We start from the raw sequence: 22,015 nt of genomic DNA, 5'->3' as shown, positions 1-22,015 counted from the left end.
GTATAATTTCCCAAGAATTCAGTTTTATTGATACTTGCATGAGAAAACAGATATGGGATTTAGTTGCAAGATAATAAAATTAGTAGCAATGGTAAACTACAGAAGCACTATTTTTTCCCCATTGCCTCCCCAGTTGCAAAGTCCAGAGGTTGTGTTACACCTGTGGCTACTGGTTGTGCATATGGAACAATTCCCTTACCACTAGTGGTATATGAGAACCTTTGGTAAGGAAAACATTCTCCAATTCATTACAGAAATCATCAACTCTAATAAAGGCTGCTCTCCTGATTGTGTGGGCACAATGGTGCTGCATTTTGAGTTAATATTTTTCAGGATGCCGAGGTACAGCTGTTATTTTTCCCTGTCTCAGCAGTGCTTGGCACAACCTGAAAATGATGTAGACCACCATAATATTTTCTTTTAAGTTGGCAGTTTATAAATACTCTATTAAATATATAAAATAAAAAAATCTATTTTGCACCTAGCAAGCTAATCTAATTCAGTGTGCCTTACATCTCCTGTATACATGGCTTCTGCAAGCAGCAAACTTTGGGGTTCCAACATCAGGCCATCTCCCTGATGATGCTTAACATCCATCTTGAAAAACTGGAAACTCTGGAAACTCACTACTGTCTGACATTTTGCTTGGTTCAAATAAAATTCTTACTATACTGTACCTTTCTGGATTTTTTCTAGTGGATCAGTAACAAATATAAAACAAACATTAAATGAACAGAAAAATAACAAAGTCAATGAATGAACTTAAGCCTCAAGGTGAGAAATATCATGTAACATTGCATCAACTTGGAAGTTCATGTGAACAGCCAAATATTAATCACCATGTATTTTATTATATTCAAGCATCAAACACATCAGATGCCATAATAATAACAGAATAATAATAATAAGCAACTAGCTGGGAGGTATGCCATTTCTGTCTGCAACAATAGCAACTGCTTAAGCCTTATCCAAATCTATTTCAGATATTTTTTTTAAGCAAATCATTGTTGTTAAAGAAGATATAGATACAGTAATAACAAAAAAATAAAATTCTTGGAAATAAGGTGTGGTAGGCAGTGTCTCTTTTGCTGCTCTGGAAGACACCCCAAACTGAGAGTGCTTTTAGGGGATAAGAAGGAACTGACATGCACAAAGCCACATGTGGTGGTCTAGTTCCCAACCAGAGACTAAAAAGTAATATAAGACCCTAGTAAGACATGGGATGCAAAACCCATAGTTGCATTAAAGAAAGCCAAGATGAGAGCACACAGATGAAATGTACGCAGTATCCCAAATGTGGTCACACCATAGACTTGTACAATTGGCAATATCATACTGCCAGTTTTATTTTCAATGAACCCTAACATGGCATTCACCTGTTTCACAGGTGCCACACACACCGTGTTGGACATCTTTATTGAACTATCTACTATGATCCCAAGGTATTGTTCCTGGTCAGTCACTCCCAGAGCTCAGGCACGGTGTTCAGTGTGATGTGAGAATCAGATCAGATACATATTTGTAAGCTCACCACTGACTATTGCTCAAGATGCTGCTTATAGTTCCTTTCATTTCATTTTTTAAAGCCAAAACAAGGGTACCATTGATATAATGTTATAACAATGAACAGTACAACAAACAGAACAAAACCCACAGAAATCACTAACCTTATCCCAGGGGAATGGCAAGGACCACATTTCTGAAGCTGGAAGTTAGAAAGATTTCTATGAGCATAATCTTCCTTTGTATGAAGTGCAGTGATATTATGCTTATAGAAATGTTTCTAATTTGACAGTGGGTGCCTCAACTAAGTTGCAAAAAAGAGAGGAGTGTCTGTGTGTCTCTCTGTGTGTGTTTAATGATTTTTGAGACTATAGCTGTAAAAAGTCAATAAGATGTACAATTAATTCAAAAGAAAATAGAAAACTTTAACGGTGACTGACTTTTCTAAACTATAATATGAAATAGGGGTGTATAGGGAGCTGATGGCTTTCCAGGTATTGTTGCACTACAGTTCCCATCTTCCCTGACCATTGGTCATGCTAGCTGATGGGAGTTGAAGTCTCACAACATCTGCAGGCCAGAGGTTCCCCAGCCCTGCTAAATAAAATAAAATAAAATAAAAATACTTTGAGTTCAACACAATACCTTTTGTCCTTCAGTATCAGATCTTGAAGTGAATTTCCTTTTACTTTGATAAATTCTCAAAGAGTCTCATCTTTATAAGGCTTACCAGAAAGTTACATTAATTAATTAATGGAATCAATTATAATGACGGAAGGGTAATAAACACTGAAATTATTTGTCTCACTAATCATTATGTTGCAATTCAATGTCAAACAATTCAGATTGATAACTGGATAGTTTGAAATTGAATAATTGTTTTTAGACTGGCAACATGCTGCATTCTAAGAAACACCACTAAACTTCTTTTCTTTCTTCTACTTACTTATTTAAAAAACAGAAGGGGAAAGGCATGAGAGAAATATATCACACACACACACACACACACACACGTGCTCAGTCACACTGAGAAGCATGCACACATAGGCTCGACTCAGATATAGTAAAAAAATGTGATCAAGCCTGCTACTGTGATGCTACTCCCTCAGTCCTGCACACAGTTTCTCCAAATGATAAAATGAGTAAAGAGGCCAAATGTAAATTATTGAATGAGTTCCATGTTGTGGACTGTGATGAAAGGTGAATCTGAATTTTGAAAAGATTGATGTTAAGACTATAAGAAGAGCCTGCTGGATACTCATAAGAAAAGCTCTCAAAAGACAAAAACCTGTAGCAGGTTTTGAGCATGGGTTTTACACCATGCAAAAGAATTTCTCTTCCATAAATATTCAGTAATCATTCATAAGCTTTATTGGTGCCTTTGGGCAACCTAGTATCTGGTGAGTGAAATGACTGATTGGCTGTAACAAGACCTCGAGCTTGAAAATAGTGTGTTCTTCTGTGATTAGAAAAGAACAAGGTAATTACAGTTTGATATAGTTGGGAAAACAAATTATCCCTAGGGCAGAAGGCCTATTTTCAGGATGCAATGTAAACAAAACGACAACAGCATAAGAATGATGGCAGAAAACCACAAAGATCTAAATCATAGGAGGTGCTGCTCTTGCTTATATGAGCTTTTTCAGGCACAAGATTAAAAAACCAAGCCCTGTCAACTGATACATATCTCTCATACTCTTTCCCCAGCAGACCTTGGAAGTAATAATAATAATAATAATAATAATAATAATAATTTCTAGCCTGCTCTTTATCAAATTAATGATGATGAATTTAAGGAGGTTGTGTTACACTATAAGCATAGCAGCAATAAGGTCATACAGCACATTAAAGAAAAAAATGGAATCCGCAGTTTAAAAAACACAGTTTAGTGACAAAGCAGGTACACAATGGGTGGTATTCAGCTACATTTTACTCAGAGTAGACCTAATGAAATTAATGGCCCTTAGTCATGTTCATTATTTTCAATAGGTCTACTCTGAGTAATACTTGGGTTGCATGTACACCATGCATTAAAGCACCTTTTTTCCTCCAAAGAACCCTGGAAACTGTAGTTTCTCTCTCACAGAGCTACAACCCCCAGCATCCTAACAAGCTACCTTCCCCAGGATTCTGTGGGGGCAATAATGTGCTTTCAAATTGCTTTAAATGTATCATGTGTATGCAGCCTTAGCTGAACCTGCCTAGTGAACCTATTTGTGGCAGGTCTTGCTTACATCTATCTGCCAAAAAGACTTGAGTAAAGTAGTGTGTATTCAACTAGCCCAAACTTCCAAAAAGTAAACATTGCTAGTTGGACTTAACAGAGGAGGGCATTATTCTGATTATTGCTATTATTATTAGATCCCGATATAATACAAACAAATGATGAATTAAAAAATAATGAATTAAAAGTAAGGTGGGAAAGCCTGATAAATTGGGAGCTAGCAATGTGATATCTCAGCAAGGATAATTCATTATGCAATGTTAATAGAACACTATGTCTGTCGTGACCTTAGAGTCCAGAAGTAATTAACATACTGAGTCAGAGACTACAGATTCAATAGCTAAGGAGTCAAACTCTAAGTCCGACTCTGGTGATCAGGGATCCACTAAATCTGAGTCTGACCGGCGAGAGCCACCTAGATCATATCCCACATCAACAGGACCCACAGAGTCAAAAGGGGACCCTTCACACACCTACCTTAGAGCCTGAGGAACTTAGTGCTTTCCAGTGTACCTCACCAATGAAGTGGTAGAGTGAAAACACCAGGTAGGAGCCCAGGGACTGCAGAGGCCAGAAGGCTGACTCTTTGAGTACTGCAAGGGTCCCCTCCCGCAAGGGGTTAGAGCCTAGGAGGGGTGGACTTAAGGCAAATGCTCAAAAGGCCTCAAGTCCACCTCTAGCCTTCATTGGAGCAAGCTGGTCACTCAGCAGTCTTTGTCTTGCTCTGTCCGGACAAGGACCCATCCATCATTAGTTTTGATAGATATATTCTTATTAGTATAGTATCACCAATGGACTTTATTTTAAGTCCATATACAGTCAATATTTAACATATACAGTGTATTTTATGTTAGTATTACAGCAAAATGGCAAATATAATTGAATTATGACTCATTTCTCTCTTTCATGCATTTTCATCGTCCCCATTTATTGAGTTAGTCAGTTGTCGGATTTGTTCACTTTCTGCCAAGACTGCCTTGCAGTGTGTGCACACGGAGAGTGTGTGTATCTGGGTAGTACCACACTGTGAAGTTCAAAGAAAATGTTGTGCTTTCAAAGAGGGTAGGTTTGGCATATAAACTGTCCTACCTCTGATATGCAAAGGGACTGTGTTGTTGACTGAACCCTATTCCTTTTAAAGCTTCAACTATTTTTGGAGTGGTGTATAATTTAATACATTGATGGATCTCATGTCAGGCATTCTTGTACCACCTTCTCTATCTTTCACTGAAACATTTTATTTTCCTCAGTAATCGGCTTTGTTGCATCTGTGTTTACTTTTGTGATATGCACTAAACACAACATTTTGCAATTTGGATTGCCAGGCAATACTGTATGGTCAGCTCCTCTGCAATCAAGGCCTGGTTTTGTCACCATGAACTTTAAAGAACTGGGCTACATTTATGCATTGAGATGAAAACAGCAACTGCAGTTTGATGGTCCTGAATACATGGACAGATTTCAAACACTCCAGTGAATGTCATTTAACCCATGGCCAAAGGTAACACCATATTCTTTGAAACACAGCCTGGTTTATAAGGATCATGACTAAGAAAAGCAAGTATTATGTAAATCTCTATTGAATGTGGGCCTACATGAAGATGACTGAGGAAAAGAGAGCAGGCATATCAGGACAAATGAAGGAGGCAGATCAACTCTGCCTTCCCACAAGACTGCCAGAGCCATCAAGGTCAACATGTACCACTTTTGCCTCTTGGGACTGGAAATGAAAGGGTGTGGGGAGTTTGCATCCATCAAAGGGCCAGATTTAGGCCTGGGGCCTCCAATTGCTGATTTCTACTCCTAGAAATATTCCAAAGAATCCTGTGGAACTGCAGGTTTAAAAACAACAGCAACAACAACAAAAACCCTGAAATTGAAAAGGGGGCCCTAGGTGGGAATTAAATAAAATAGGATTATGTGGAGGCAGATGTGGAGGAACCAAAAGTATGATGGATTCCTGTTTCATTCTAAGAATATGTGTCCCTCTGTTATATTTGTTTTATTTGTATTATAGTTTGAGTCTGTGCTTTTTTTCCAGGGGTTACTCAAGGGTAAGCAGTATTAGCACCTCTTTTGTTGCTGTTAAAAAGTGTGGCACTTCCTGTAACAACTTCATGGTGAGTACCTTCACCTATTTTTCTAGAAAAAAGCACTGATTTGATTACTTTTAAACTATTATCTATTAGCTTTCTAGCTGTTTGTATTTTATCTGTATTGTTTTAGCTTGTGTAAGCCTCCTTGAGTCTAGGAGAAGGGTGGGATATAAATAAAGATAGTAGTAGTAGTAGTAGAAGAAGAAGAAGAAGAAGAAGAAGAAGAAGAAGAAGAAGAAGAAGAAGAAGAAGGGGCATTATCAAAGGTCAAAGTACACATTCCAACCAGGCACAAAACACTCAAGGATGCTACAAATGAAAGTTGGTGAGGTGTTGGGCAGGACTCAGGTGCGTGGCCTGGGGAAGAACCCAAGGGCCAGACAATCATGCTTGGAGGGCCACATTTGGTAAGGCTGTAAGTGTAGATATAGCTCCTTGGATTACATCACAACCTTCAATCTGTGACAGCAGAAGAAAGAGCCCCAATTGTGTGCTGTAATTTCTAGATAGGGCTTCCATCTCCTGGTGCCTGTGAAGTTGCATGTCATAAAGAAGGTTGCAAAGGAAGGCAAGATTAGGAGGTTCTGAACCACAGTGTCTTCTAGGTAACTATTCTCATAAACAAACACCATCTCATATCAGTTTTATAAGTTTATGGGGGTAGTGTATAGGAATAATATGACTGTTAATCCTAAGGTTAGGTGCAAAGTTACCAATTTTTGTTTTGAAATGTCTGACACCTCAGGCTGAGCTTGTGCAGAGTCTCTTTATTCCAAAGAGAACCAACTTTAAATGGAACAAAGGAAAAACATCACCCTTGATTATGCACAGATTACCTTTCCTTAGCAAAGAGAACAATGGCTCATCTGTAGAGACTCTCTGGACATGCAGCGGAATCTGGCCTTCCAAGGCTGCCTAGGTTGGCTATTGCTGGCTGAGAGATACACTGGGATGAAAAGAGCAAATAAGCAAAAGAGCAAATTTGTCTGAGGGTGAGAGTATTAGGCTGTCCAATACTCTGAGCAGTCTACGTTTACAGTAGTGGCTGCCAGGGACAATATATATACATGAAGTATTCCCTTTGGGCCTGTCACTGCCTCTGTCTTATTTACCTCATATGGTTCTTTCGAAAATAAAATGGAGAGTAGGAACCTATTTACTATGCCTGGAGCTCCTGGGAGGCAAGGTGTGATATAAATGTAAGAAATAAACCAACACATGCCAGCTTATTTCATTAACCTTGCAAAATGTTGCCAGCTATTCCAATACACTTCTAATACACTCTTTATCTCAATTCATATTGAAGCTAGTTTGGAGGAAAATGCACCAACACACAATATTTCACAAGAAATTACAGAGAAGGTACAGGATAGATATGGATTGTGGCTAATGCCATGTGTACAGCACCTACCAAACCAGCAATGGGAGACCTCTAGGTGGAAGTGTATACACAGCCTCTGTATGCGTGTGAGTGCACCATGGCCATCTTCTGCTCTGGATCTGAATTTATTGATTTCCGTAATGCCATCTATGTTTCTTCTACATATGCCACACAGATAAGCAGCATCAAACAGTGTACAGCCAAGTATTGAACTGATGCCTTTTGGCTTCCATCTATATCTCTTCATTATATAGTCAATCACTTTTGTTCCACAAGGTCACTTTGCCCAGTGGCCATCCCCACAGAGGTTACCTCTGTGACGAAGCACATGCCTTTGCAGAATGGATGAATAAATAAAAAGCTACAGCGGATTCATCTTTTAAAGACATCAGGCTTTCCAATTGTGCCCCCTTTTTTTGAATAACTTCACATAGAATTAGAATTAAATAGCTGAAAAAGATATACTGTTCCATATGTATAATAACCCACTTATGAAAATCCTATTTAAGGATAGTCATAGATTTGATACATTCTAAATTCTTTCTGCAGTTCTTATTTTAAAAGCTACCTTGATGAAAAGGCAGTGACGTGTCCAATCACAGCTTGATTACAGAGGGAAAGATATGGAGGCCTTGTATGAAATCTAAAAACCCCACCCCCTCAACTCTCTCCAACGTTACTCAAATCATGGTCCTCTTCCTAAAAGCTGCTTTTTATTCCTGTAAGTTGGTTTTAATTGTTGTGGTACACGGGCATTAGAACAAGGGTCAGCAAACTTTTTCAGCAGGGGGCCGGTCCACTGTCCCTCAGACCTTGTGGGGGGCCGGACTATATTTTGGAGGAGAAGAAAAAAAGAACAAATAACCCAGAGATGCATTTTAAATAAAAGGACACATTCTACTCATATAAAAACATGCTGATTCCCAGACCGTCCGCGGGCTGGATTTAGAAGGCAATTGGGCCAGATCCGGCCTCCGGGCCTTAGTTTGCCTACCCATGCATTAGAACAAAGCATAATGACATCAGGGCCCTGAAAATTCAAGTAGTATTGTCAAGGCTAAACATATTAACAGTCAACCTCACATCTACTACAGTATTCTGACTCTAGCCCTTGATCCACTGCTGTTTCCTTACATGTGTTTTAATATGCACTGAGAGAGGAAAAAGTTAGAAAAATGACACGTCCTTGTAATTTGGGGGAAGTCACATACAAATCAGACATAAGTATCTTGGGCAAGCAGGTACTGCAAAGTCTTGCTTCAGACTTGCGGCTATCTACAATAATTCAAGCTTAACTTTAAACCTATTTCCCAGGAGTATAGAGATCTGGTAATAGTATGTAAATGAGCAGTATAATGCATTCACTATCATTTCAGATAGGCACAAATCCATGAGTTGACTGGTGAAGATGCCTGTGCAGCAGCCTGCAGGAAATTACTAGCAGCAATTGTGGTTGCCTCCACCTGCCCCTCCTCATTAAGGGTATCCCATTAAAGGGATCCAGGGGTGTGGATCCTGTCCAAAGCCTGGGCTAGAGCCATGCCACGACCCTATCGGTGACCCTGGGGGTGCTCTTAATTGATGTATATCATAGGGCTCCCCCTATCGGTGGTTGACCCTTGCAGTGGTGTCCAAACTTTTTTCAAAGAGGGCCAGATTTGATGAAGTGAAGGGCCATGAGGGCCAACCAAAGTTGTTAACCTGTTTTTAGGATTGAAGTCGTTGAGGCTTTTTTAGGATTTTACCCCAGGAAATAAACTGCCACTGGAGCCGGATTAAACCGACCAGGGGGCCACATTAGGTACCCAAAACGGACTTTGGACATGCCTGCAGAGACTTCCTGCAGTGGGCAGGAGTCAGGATATAGTTGGCTTCACCCAAATGCCTAAGCCAAACCGCTCACATCTGTAGCCAATAAAGTTGTGGCCTAACCTATCCCATTAACCCAACAAGTTTGTGTCCCTGTGTGTTTATTTCTGAGGCGAACTGCGGGGCCCAGAGCCTCACCAGGCAATAGCAATTGTGGTTGAGCTACATCATCATCAACAACTACTTCTTTGTTAGTGCCAGTTATATGCTAAACACTGCAGTGAATGTCAAAGTGATTCAGTCCTGCCCTGAGGGCTGCCAATGAGTTTTCGACTGGGGGAAAAAGGGAATGACAAACGTTTAACAAAGACTCAGGAAAAGTCAGGTAGACATAGGAGGTTGAACTGAACATTCTCAGTTTTCTCAACTTTGGCTCCAAAAGGGTGGTGGTGTATTTTAGGACTCTGAAAAAAAAGTGTTGATTGATTTCAGGATGGGAGGGAAAAAAACTGCAAAGCATCCTCAACCACACAAGTAAAATAGACTGAACTGTAACAAATCTCTCTCTCAGATACATCCTGCGTTTCAGTCTAATAATTTAGTAAGTTCTTTATAGTCTTGTTAAGTGTTCTGAGTGTTAGGAAATGCATATGATTTTATAAAATTTCCATTCATGAACTATCCAAAGATTGTTTCAACTTACTACTACCAACTTTCATTTCTTCAAAAAGGCACATTTCCAAAAAGTATTGTATTTAGAAGTCCTAAGTGAATCAGTTTCCAAAATATTCTATACTGTTTGAAAAGAGGGGTCCAAATTCAACACCATCCTTGCTAGGGATGGACAATTGGCTCATTTCGCATTTTAATGTGAACCTACTTAATTTGCAATTCCAGAAACAATATGCAAACTGAAACACAGTTCCATTCTTCAAAATACAAATTTCTTGGTATTTCATTATATAATTTAACCAAAAAAAGATGTACAAAAATGTATTAGGAGATTGTGCATAGCAATGCATTTACCAGTGAAAATAGCATGCAAAATGCAACCTATTAGGGCAAAAATGTATATATAAGGTAAATTTGCTGCAAAAATATGTGTATTAGAAGAAATGCACATTAAAATGCTGATCAATTTTCATGAGGACTTTTCTAAATGCCGACAAACTGATGCAGAAATGCTAAGAACTTAAGATTGGAAAATGTAAAGAAACAGAATCAACAGGCTTTTCCATCTCCACCCAAGCCTTCAGCCTTACTTTTCTTCTTTCCCTTTTCCATCTCTCTCTCTCTCTCCAATGATTTGTGGCTTTAGCACTCAATCATACCAATGAAACAGCATAAAACCAGAGTAAAAGTTATACAAAAATACACTTCAGGTGCAAAAATATTCTTTCTCCATATTGGGAGATGTGTGAGTTCTTACTCACATTGCAAAGCTAGAAAGTGAGTCACAGTTCCTCTGTAATGTGTGAAAGTGCGCTCTCACTGCCTCTCAGACATCACATGCAGACAAGACCCATACCTCTCACTTTACTATTTAGGAAACATTACATGTTCCTAATTCTGTCCTCATTTCAATATGTTTTGGAACTGGGGGGGGGGGGGTTTGATTTTAATACTGGTAAAATAAAACAGCCAGTTTCAAGGTAAACGAAACAGCTGAATCATTGCTAATTTGGTAAAACCCTCTAGTAAAACCTTAGAGGTTTTCATACCAGAAGTATGACTTTTATTATATCTTTACTTTTGTTTTATGTTATTTTGTTAGTAAGGCTGAACCCTAAAGCAGCAATACACTGAATAGAATGCCTGAAATAAAACAGGAGAGGGCACCATTTTCCTGATTGCTCTCTCACAGAGAGGGGCAGGAGGCAGGAACATGTTTCTTCATGAGACAAAGGCAACCTTGTGGACATGCTCTGGTTGAGCCGGTAAACTAGATGGGGTCAGGTCCCTCAATGGACCCCACTGCAGACTTATTCCCACATAGAAGACTGCCAAACTTTGAAGGGAATCAGAAAGCAAGGTCAAACCAAGACCAGGTATTAGAGATGGAATCTGAGCCCAAACATAATGCAAGGGCAGACTCAGTAAAGGAAGGTCTGGGGTTTGCAGCTGAAGGGGTCAAGAAAAAAGCATGGCAGAGGAGTGCCAACTTGGCCCCATGACTGTGGGTACATGCATGGCCCTGGCACCAAAATTTGTGGGTGCCCGGTCCCTTCATGGGAAATTTTGTAGGAGCTTAGGTACCCAGGGTCCCAGGGAGTTGGCACCTACGGTACAGCATCAGGTTCAGCATAAGGAACTGAATGACATGCATTGTTTTCAGCAACTAGCAGAGTCCCAAGTGAAGCATGATATAGCCTGACCCCAACATCAGCTGTCAGTGTGTGAGTCTACTCAAAGACCTTGAGGAATGGCCTCACTCAAAAGGAACCCTTTGCTCAGGAGACAAGTGACACTGGCTTCTCTGTCACGTAGTCCATCCATGACCAGCTGCTGGGCTTGGACCTTCTGGTGCTGACACTGTCAAGAGCTAGGGGATGACTGTGACAGGGCCAAGGATTCCTCTGCAAGAGGTGAGTTAGGAACCCAACCCAAGCATCCTTCAAAGGCATCCCTGGAGGTAGGCCTTGGGAGGTCCCACCTGGTATACCAGGGAATTTAGTGCTGGGGTCAGGGGTCTAGGTCTGCTCACCTAAGCTGTCAATCATCAGGAGATCTAGGTTCTCATCATCTGAGGTTACCAGGGCCTGGCATAATACCTACTCATTTTTTATGTGAGAAAGGCAGCGCGTTGAACATTCCCAATGTGATCATTGCTGCCCATGTGAAAACCAAGAGACTAGCTTAGTGGGTGAATATTTTGTCAAAGCTCTCTGAGTTCAGCATTCAAGAGAGATAAAAACAAACACTATTTTCATCACAATCCCATATCAGTTGTCCCCCCCCCCCCAATGTTTTAGTCAACAGTTATATTACAAAAGTTATTATTTGTGTGCCACAGCATTTGCCTGTCAGATACCACAGCTGAAATTGTTTTGGTTTAGCTGTCTGGTTGTCTTTTCAAAATAGCACTGGGATTTCTCTGACTATTTTACATAGTACATTTTCTCCTGCCAGCCAAACATGGTTCTTACCTACAGATCTGCCCAGCGAGATCCCAAAGCACTTCAGCCCTATTTATATTGTACTGCTTTTGTGTGCCAGGAACTGTCACTCTCTGCATGGAAAGTGTCCAGCCTCTGCATGTGAAGCCAGGCCTTTATCTCCAGCATGAAAGGCAAGGAATCAATCATGTTCCTATCAGTTTATCTGATTCTCCTGCTCTCCTTTCTAATGTCCTAGACCTACAGAGTTTATGCTTATACTGGCTGTTATTTTTGTTTAATAGGCCGCCTGCCAGAAGGACAAGTGCCCTTCTGCTTCATCTGAAGAAAGAATAAAATGATCCTGCACAGCCTGGAAGCCAAATCAATTCTATTCAGACCTTGAAAAATGGGAATATTGAAAACAGCATCAGAGAAGAGGAGGGATCTGAATACAGATGCCTTTATCGTTTCTTTCATGTACTTGGATTTATGTCACACTGAGTGACTACAGTGATGGTCTAAAATAAGAACAAAAACAACTTCCTTGTCTGCACCAGCATCTGCAAAAGCTGTCACCCCAGAAATACTAACAAAGTACATCAATAGGCATCATTTCACTACACAAGGTCAGACTACTATAGGAGGCCCAAATAAACAATCCCTGGTTCTCAAGTGTACAGCACTTGAAGTCCTGGAAAATGGTGCAAGACAAATTCCAGGTCACATGAAGAAAAATATTACTGCATATGTTATTTAGTCTGGTTTTTAATAGGTTATCAGCTATCCAGAGCTCAATGAATGAATGAATGAATGAATCTGCAAAGTGAGACGATTCTTAAAATAGAAAAGACAGAAGTCGCTGAATGACTTCCTAAACCAAAGCAGTGTTAAGTGAAAACGTTCTAGTTATTCAGTGCACAACTGGCCTCCTTATTTTGGATCCTCGAGATAATCTTAGGTGGTCTGGTGAGAGGAAAGGTTCAGAAAGTCACCTTCTCTCTACCCAATTCTGACAGTGCTTTTCTGGATCCAAGCCATCACATTTAAATAAATGGCTTGAAAATGGCTGCTCTAAAGATCTACAATGACCATTATATCCAAAGGTAGACAAAGGAGACCCAGGTTCAAATCCCTCATCAACTGTGCAGTTCACTGGATGAATTATATCTCGGACTAACCTACTTGATTTCATTGTTAGAAGTGAACACAAAATGGAGGAAAACCACAGAGCTCTTTGGAGAAAGGTCTGCTTATAAATGTGACAAACAAACAAACCTATATACAATGATTTCATTAGACATTATAGACCTTCCTTTCCTCCTCTGCATAAGCCACAGTATGCTTCACCTGTCATGGCTTGATAATGTTCAGAGTAACTTTTGGAGGGCCCACCCTTTAGCCACTCTTGCCAAATATGCTTCTGCTGCATGTTTTGAGAAGTGCTGGCAGCATGGTGTTTAAAGTTTCAGAACTTCTGTTACTATGGGACAGTACATTCCAGTTCCTCTTAAACGGACTCCCAGGGAGGTCAATGCTACATGACAGGTAAAATGTGGCCCTCCCCACAACCAAAAGGAAAACCAGTTAGGGGAATACTGAAAGCCAAGGAAAAAATGCCTTGGAGGTGTTAGGAGGCACACAGAGAGAAGAAGAAGAAGAAGAAGAAGAAGAAGAAGAAGAAGAAGAGGAGGAGGAGGAGGAGGAGGAGGAGGAGGAGTTTGGATTTGATATCCCGCTTTATCACTACCCTAAGGAGTCTCAAAGCGGCTAACATTCTCCTTTCCCTTCCTCCCCCACAACAAACTCTCTGTGAGGTGAGTGAGGCTGAGAGACTTCAGAGAAGTGTGACTAGCCCAAGGTCACCCAGCAGCTGCATGTGGAGGAGTGGAGACGCGAACCGGGTTCCCCAGATTATGAGACTACCGCTCTTAACCACTACACCACACTGGCTCTCAAGGAGAGAGGGGAACCCCACTGAGCTAGTGGAAGTCTTTGTACTGGCTTCTACTGGCAGAACAGGGTAGTTGAATTAGGTCCCATGACTTCCCTGAAGACCACGCAGTGCTGAATAATCATTTTTATTGTTTGCTATACATCATTTCTGAAAGTGCAGCAATGAGAATTAGCAAGCTATAAGAAGTGCTTAAATCAAATATATATTGAATTATATTAACATAAAATAAAGTTATATAATAAGGAAGTCTCATTCCTAAAATCACAAATAAAACCAAGTACAAATTAAATTTCATGTATTTAAGTTTTTCCAGTAAGAACAATTATATTTTATAATCTGTTTGAAAGCTCAGGAGGGGAAGGAATCTATATATAGAGACAGAGATGGACATTAAGGAATTCTGCGCTTCTTTTTTTGAAATGCTTCTTCCTTAAAATATTTTAATTTCTTATTTGAAATAGAGCAGGATGCTGTATTTTGTATGTTCTGATTATTCAGAAATATGTGCACAGGATGAGAGGTATCCCATCTCTGCAGGATAACTTTGACTTGAAGGCCAAAGCAACAGGGTTGACAAGTTGAGGGAACACTCATTAATGGTTCTGCTCTCTTGACTAAACCTGTAAATCATTGCACTAGTGGAATGAGGTCATTGGATACTCTCTTGTGTCTGTCGGCTTTACCTATGCAGATATTCATGCTTAATGTGTGAACTTCAGTGGGTAGGCTTGAGGATCTGGGTGATCTTGCAGGTAGGGCTGGCCACAGAGACCTACCATTGCCTCTTTGGACACAAGAGGTAACTTCGCATTATTAACACATGAAATGGGCTCTAGTGTGCTGACCATTTGTTATGCCAAGGTCCTTAAAACTTCAGGATCTGCGCTTAGAACCTAACACTAGTACAGTGGTACCTCGGGTTACATACGCTTCAGGTTACACACACTTCAGGTTACACACTCCGCTAACCCAGAAATAGTGCTTCAGGTTAAGAACTTTGCTTCAGGATGAGAACAGAAATCTGCTCCAGCGGCGCGGCAGCAGCAGGAGGCCCCATTAGCTAAAGTGGTGCTTCAGGTTAAGTACAGTTTCAGGTTAAGAACGGACCTCCGGAACGAATTAAGTACTTAACCCGAGGTACCACTGTACTTTTTAACTATTAATTTATTTACCCAGACAGATACAATCTGCATTTTTTTTTAAAAAAACCTACAGTCTCAAAAATAATTTTAAAATAGCCCAAAGTAAAATGTGTGCTCAATCTCTTATATTAGAGAAAGTGAGAGGGAGGGAGAAAAGTGTTTCACATATCTACATATACTCACAAAGGATACATAACAATATATGGTGATAGCACGTACCCCGCTGAAATCCTCATCTTGCTCTCATTCCTTCAGTTACTTGAAGGGATGCTAATATACCTTTGTAATTTTATTCACAAAACATCCATTTTTGTTAAAACAAAAGCAAAAAAGTTTTTTTGGGTTTTTTAGCAAAACAATTTATCCCTGACAGGAGCTGCAACTGGAATTTGCTGTTCTCACAGTACATTTACAACCTCCTGTGCTAAGTATGTGTGTGCTAACATTCTTTTGGAAACAGATGGAAGTCAAAGTATTTCTCTTATTACAGTTAAAGCCTGTTTTCAGACTTGTTTTCATTTGATCTGAATTGTAATCAGAACACAGATAAACAGTGTTTATAAATTCTAACAAGAGCAAATAAAGCAGCATCATAATGTATGTTTCAATATGGCTTCAAAACCCCTTCTTTTTTTCCTTTTTTAAGCTTTCAAATCATCTAATAGGGTAAAAGTAAGGCAAAAGCAATATACATATCTTTACTCATTAATATAGTAATTAAAGTATGCCAAAACTCTGTCAAACTTTGTAAAAGTTATGTTTTTTCTAAAGTATTTGAAACCGGATTTAAACTGTTAAATTAATTCAGCTGCTAACAACTACATCTCTTGTAATTTATGGAATGTACCATGAAGCAAAAAGAAAGTTGTTTTGATGTGTGTACAGTCTAGCTGGGAACCTACATTCCCCTTAACAACTGTTAAAATGATCACACGTCATTTCCCTTCTACGTTTGGTCATATTCTACATAGACTTGGCCTCACCAGCTTTCTATTATACATTCACTTTTATGTGATATATTTCTCTTTCCCTGTCTGTGCAAATCATACAAACCTCTTGCAAATACAGCAAAGGCAACAACAGCCTGAGTTTCTTTATCAGCAAAACCTTACGTATATTCCAACACCAGATATTTATGTTTTAGCCAGTACAATAATGTGCTAACAAATGAAAGGTTAGGAAAGGCTGTTGATTATAGATGTACCAAATAAAAAAGCGAAGATGTAGAAAAGCAAACAATTTGAGGGACAAAATCTATTTATATAACCTAAATATCATTGGAGCAGGAAAATGCATGAATTTTGTAACAAATGCTTCCAGCAATTATATTTGAAATTGGTTGTTGTAATGAAGTTGTGAGACTGGATCAAGATATAGTGTTCACAGTTCATGCACAAAATGCAGTTCTGCAATGAAGTTATTGAAAAACATCTAATTATACTAAAGGCTCTCTGTAAATTCTGTCTTAAAAAGCCAACCCACATTTTGCAGAAAGAAAGAAACTATATATATTTCAAGATTTATGTCTGTTTCAGGAGGATTTTTTTCATCGTGACTTCTGCAGTTCAGTTCTGTGTCACCCCCCCTTTACTGCATGTACAAATACTGAAAGTGAACATTCTTAGCAACAAAACCTTTCCCCAAAACCAAAGTGCTTAAAGATCCTACCTTCGTCAGTGTCTTCCAGCAGTCCCATATGCTCAAGAGCTTTCACAAATGCCACAATTATCACCAGAACAACAATCATTTCAAGTCCCTCCAAGTTCATCTTGAAAAAAAAATTATTTGTGTGACAGCATCTTTTCGTAGGAGAGCATCCTGACTAAGGAGTTAGACCTTTTTAATTAAGCTCTCCCAGACCATGATATGCTACTCAACCAGATACAATACAATGCAAAAGAAGTTCAGCATATTGCCACCATAAAACATTACTATTGACAGCAAGATGAAGAGAGGAACGCAAGGAAGTCATATCTTACCATGTCTGCATCACTTGCCTGCACGGATACAGATGTTTCTCAGTCTCTAAGGCAACAGAATATACAGGAGCTACTTTGTTTAGCGTTCCCTACAGTAGCTGTTTCAGCCAAAGTTTACAAAATATTGGCTTAGCTGACTCTGATGGCATTTCCCAACATTAAATTGAAAACAAAGCTTCACTTCTGCATTCTTTGATTTCAGTCTAAACTAAGTGCCTTTAAAGCAACTGTATAAAGTTATTCATTTGTGTGTGTGTGTGTGATGCAAACACACACATGCATGCATGCAGATGTACACACACACTGCATTTCTGCTACTTTACAATGTAAGTGGCTGCAGGATTAAGTAAGAGATTGTGGAAGGGGATGCTTAATTTCCCCTTTGCTGTTCTGTTTTGGAAGATACTTGGAAAACATTAACAGTGGAAATCAATGACTAGTATAATATTTGAGTTGTGCAAGTGACACAAGTGCTGCATGATGGAGACTGGGTGGGCACATAGTAAGATAAAAGCTTTTGGAACTACCTCTGATGTTGTACCCATTTCATAATGAGCAAGGGAGGAGTAGCTTTGGTGGCTCGCCCCATTTCAGGGGCTTGGTCTGGCTGATTGCAGACTTGGGAGGATCTGTTTATTTTATTTGGAACAAAATGCTACAGTTGAGACATAAAACATTTTCAAGGGCAGCTTTCAATTACAAATGAAAGAAATGTTCACCTTCACTATGGCATTTGACAAATTGTTCACATATGATACAGTCTACGACAAGCCTCCCACACCATGAAAAGTTTTGATGTGGAAAAGGGGATGAATAAAGTAAACTGAAGAAAGGAAAGGAAACAGAGCAAAACAAACAAGAAGCTAGTTAGAATCTTAAAATTGTAGAGTTGGAAGGCACCCTAAGGGTCATCTAGTCCAACCCCCTGCAATTCAGGAATCTCAACTAGATCACACATGACAGATGGCCATCCAACCTCTGCTTAAAATTTTGCTTCTAACATTTGATTTTGTGAGACTTCATTTTCCCCCATATCTGTGTAGCTCTTTATTAAAATAATTTATTTTTTATCCCAGTTTTTAATTCCTCTCCATTTAGTTTCATCTGTGAATGTCATAAGTTTACTGCATTCTGCCAACCCAGTTATACTGAACATACTGAGCAGCAACAGGCATGGCACAGATCCTTTCAGGACACCTGGATACCTCCACTAAACTGCCAGTCACCTGTTTTGGTTTCTCCTGTGATGGGATTACATGAATCTAGGTTTTTGCTTCCTACATGGGGTGAGAAACTTTTTTCAGCCTGAGGGCAACCTTCTGAAGGCTCCAGGGGTTCATGGGGGCAGAGTCAAAAGTGGGTTGAGCAATTAATGCAAATTTTTATGTGTACTTTAATTTTTATGAACCGCCTTCTGTCCCTGTTCTGTGAAGAAGCCAGGATATAAATAAATAAATTTAACAATAATAAATAAATAAATGTTACCTTTCTACAAGCACACACTCACACCACTCTCAATCCTTCATCCAGGAAAGCAAGAGGCATTATCTGTGCTAAAGGATGTATTCCAGTGAGGCAAGCACACACAAGGAGGGTTATTAGCAGGGCCAGCAGGTGGTGTGGCAAGGGTGTGGCCTGGGGAAACTCCCAAGGGCCAGATAGACAAATTTGGAGGGCCACATTTGGCCCCCAGGCATGAGGTCCCCTACCTGTAATATAAACTGCAAATGTTGGCTTGTCATACATTTGCTCTAAAAAGCGTTTTATAAACGAATGAATGAATGAATGCCTGAACCAGCTCTTAGTGGCTGCTCCATGTGCGTCAACATTCATTGTACCATCACGTCCCTATTCATGGCAAGCCATTGAAAAGAGATGGGCTATGGAAAAATCGATAGACGGAAAAACAAGGCAAAAAAACCCTTTCATCTGCATTTAGCTAAGTATTGTATTGTCCTCCTGTGATGATTGGAATTGGAATCGTTATGTTGAGGCTTTAATTGAAAACCAACAGACTCTCTGTTTGCAGCTGTCACAGATGTTTAATGTCAAAGCAACTCCCAGGATGCCACCATTACCATTATCACAGGCCAAGGGCTTTCAAGGGAGCCTGAGAGTTTAGGGAAGATCTTCTTGTGGATGTAAATAAGGGATGAATTATGATAAGGGTGCTCAAGGTTCCCGCCACTGAAGGCAATCCATATTTTGCCATTGACAGAAGGGAGTGCCATAACCAAGGCCAAGGCCCTCAGTGGCTGCTCTTCATCTGATTTAGCTTGCGTGGTATGCATGCTGGGAGGGAGACATCAGCTCTTTGGCCATTCAGTTTTTAATGGACTGTTCATACAGTTACCCTGATATACTAAATCATGAGTTATATTTTGAAAGCACTGCTGTGCTCATCAAAGAAGCTCCTATCATCTTTCTGCATCAGGCCACAGTGGGGGGAAAAGGTAACCTTCCCTATTAATGTTCACACTCATCATTTAAGCACTAAGTTCCAGCTGAGCCCCCAAGAGCCTCTCTAAGAGTGATATGTAATTATACCATTCAATAGGGAAGGACCATATATCAGTGGCAGAGCACAAGATTTGCATGCAGAGAATATTATTGAGGGAGGCACCAATGGGAAGATGCTTCAGGTCTTTGTATAAGACACATCTCTTTCCCAGGGCATTCTCCGACCACTCACTCTGGTGGTATTTTTCCTTTATATATGATATGATTTTTAATGTGTTTCTTTATGTTGTGAATCAGTTCAGTGGAATGGAATTATTTCCACATAAAGACATAAATAGACTAAAACCCCTTGCATCTCCAGTTAAAAGACCTTATGCAGGAAGGCTGGAATGGGCAGGGACTGAGGTTCCCTGGAAAGGTATTCTGTCTGTTTAGACAGAAGAGGGCTAGATGGAATCAGTCTGAGACTCAGTGTATGGCAACTACATATATTGTGTCTGCATGGGATTCTATACCATACTGCATAGCCAGTTTGCCATGTTGCTTTACAGGTAAGGGTGGCCAAAACCTAGAAGGGGGCCAGAGCTTGGTGGGAGAGCAAAAGGATCTAGGCTGAATCTCTGGTATCTCCAGGTAGGGCTATTGCCAAAGGGCTGCTGCCGGTCAGTATAAATGATCTGCCTTTCTCAGTTATCTAAGTTTCTCATTTTTCCAATCTTAAATCCCGTTATCCCCATTTCTGTAGCAATATGTGGCGTGTGTGTGTTTTTAAATACTCATGAAAATGCAACATTTTAGTGTGAATTTCTCCTTATCGACACATTTTTGTGTGCTGTTTTGGCTAGCATACATATTTTTGCAAGGAATTTCCCCTAATTCATGCATTAGGGGAGAAGTGAATTGCAAAACTTAGCTATGTATGAATTCTGAAGGCTAGCTGTGTTTTGGTTTGTGTATTGTTTCAGGAAGTGTAAATCTGGTAGGTTCCCTTTTAAATACAAACTGAACTGAATTTCTTCCCCACCCCTATTGGTCAGTGCTGACAGTATTATGCTAAATGGATTAATGACCCAGCTTAGTATGAGGCAGCCTCCTATGTTCCTAATTTTATGAATTTGGAAATTTCAGTAGAATTTCCAGAAGCCTATCCAATTCTCCTCAAGCCAGAGTGTTCCACAACACTTGGAAGCCTCCTTAGACTTTTGCAGGAGAACTCTAAACATAGCATGCACAGAAACAGAAAAGCTTCTTCAAAGACCTGGTCTAGAATAGGTCCTGGGGTATACCCACCTTATACTCTTGCATTGCTTTGTCTCTTATATCACATTCACACCGTGCATTTAATACTCATTGCTTCCTGCAAAGAATCCCAGGAATTGCTTGTAACAGAGCTACAATCCCAGCACCCTTAACAAACTACAGTTCCCAATACTATTTGTGAGATGCCACAGCTGTTAAAGTGATACAAAGTGTTTTAAATGTGCAGTGTGGATGTTGCCTTAGTATACCATATTTGTTCCAATTTGTTTCTGTGCCATTTATTTATTTATTTGGGGGACAGGGGACGGGACACAAGCAGAAACATAAGTAAAAGAATAAACAGGAATGTGTATTCTTTTGGTGATGAATACTCTTAAAGGAAGTGCTCCAGCCTGCTTCTTTGCAGGTTCACCGGAAGACTTGAGGAGTTCTGACCTTCCAAATTATATCCTATTTCTTCCTTGAGGGTTCCATTCACCCCCTACCTACACGACTCCTCCCAAAAGATGTGCTCCCTATCTTATTACAATGTCCGCATTTCATTCCGCATTAACTGTATTTTGTCTTCTCCTCATGTGTGCATATTAAAAAGCAAGCAAATAAATAAATAAAACATGGCATTGTTGAAGTTACTTAGGAAAAAATGTACCAATTTCAGAGTTTCAACATTTCATCTAATGCCATTCATATTTACTGAGATGCTAATAAGTATTACATTCAAGGGCAATTTCTCTGGTGCACAAAATCGACACCCAATGATTATCTCCTGCTTATGCCTTACAGTGGCACATTCTGATGCACTGAGAATGTAATGCAAATGCAAATTAAGCCTTAGAAAACATGAATTGCTGCCTTTTCCAATTGTTATGCAGTGCCAAACGAAGGTTCAGAAGAATAATGGCTAAGAGTCCAGGACCATTATTAGTTTTCTATGCTTTATAATAAATAGGAGGACGCAGCATTACATTTCACTGTAGATTTCAAAGCCCCATTTATTTATTATTACACATCAATGGATCAGATCAGATCAGCAGCGACTGATGTTCTTTTTCAAAGTTTTCTAACTCAAGAACAAAGGAGTAAATAAACAGGCTGTGTACAAATATGGG

At 39.7% G+C, this 22,015-nt stretch overlaps 1 protein-coding gene across 15 annotated transcripts in view; it reads right to left on the bottom strand.

Annotated features, from left to right (window-relative positions):
• KCNIP1 (potassium voltage-gated channel interacting protein 1) overlaps positions 1-22,015 on the bottom strand; it is a 546,638-nt gene that overhangs the window by 119,485 nt on the left and 405,138 nt on the right. Inside the window, exon 1 of one of the 15 annotated variants that reach the window (XM_053376523.1) lies at positions 16,876-16,986. The exons of the other annotated variants lie outside the window; for them this stretch is intronic. Coding sequence (XP_053232498.1) covers positions 16,876-16,975 — 100 coding nt within the window. The 5' untranslated portion in view covers positions 16,976-16,986. Of the gene's footprint in view, positions 1-16,875; positions 16,987-22,015 lie in introns of those variants that run through there. 15 annotated transcript variants of the gene reach the window in all.

The sequence above is a fragment of the Podarcis raffonei genome, chromosome 2 (assembly GCF_027172205.1).
Source record: "Podarcis raffonei isolate rPodRaf1 chromosome 2, rPodRaf1.pri, whole genome shotgun sequence".
NCBI lineage: Eukaryota > Metazoa > Chordata > Lepidosauria > Squamata > Lacertidae > Podarcis > Podarcis raffonei.
Note: the sequence above shows the minus strand (reverse complement) of the source record. Positions and strands in the feature narration are given on the sequence as shown.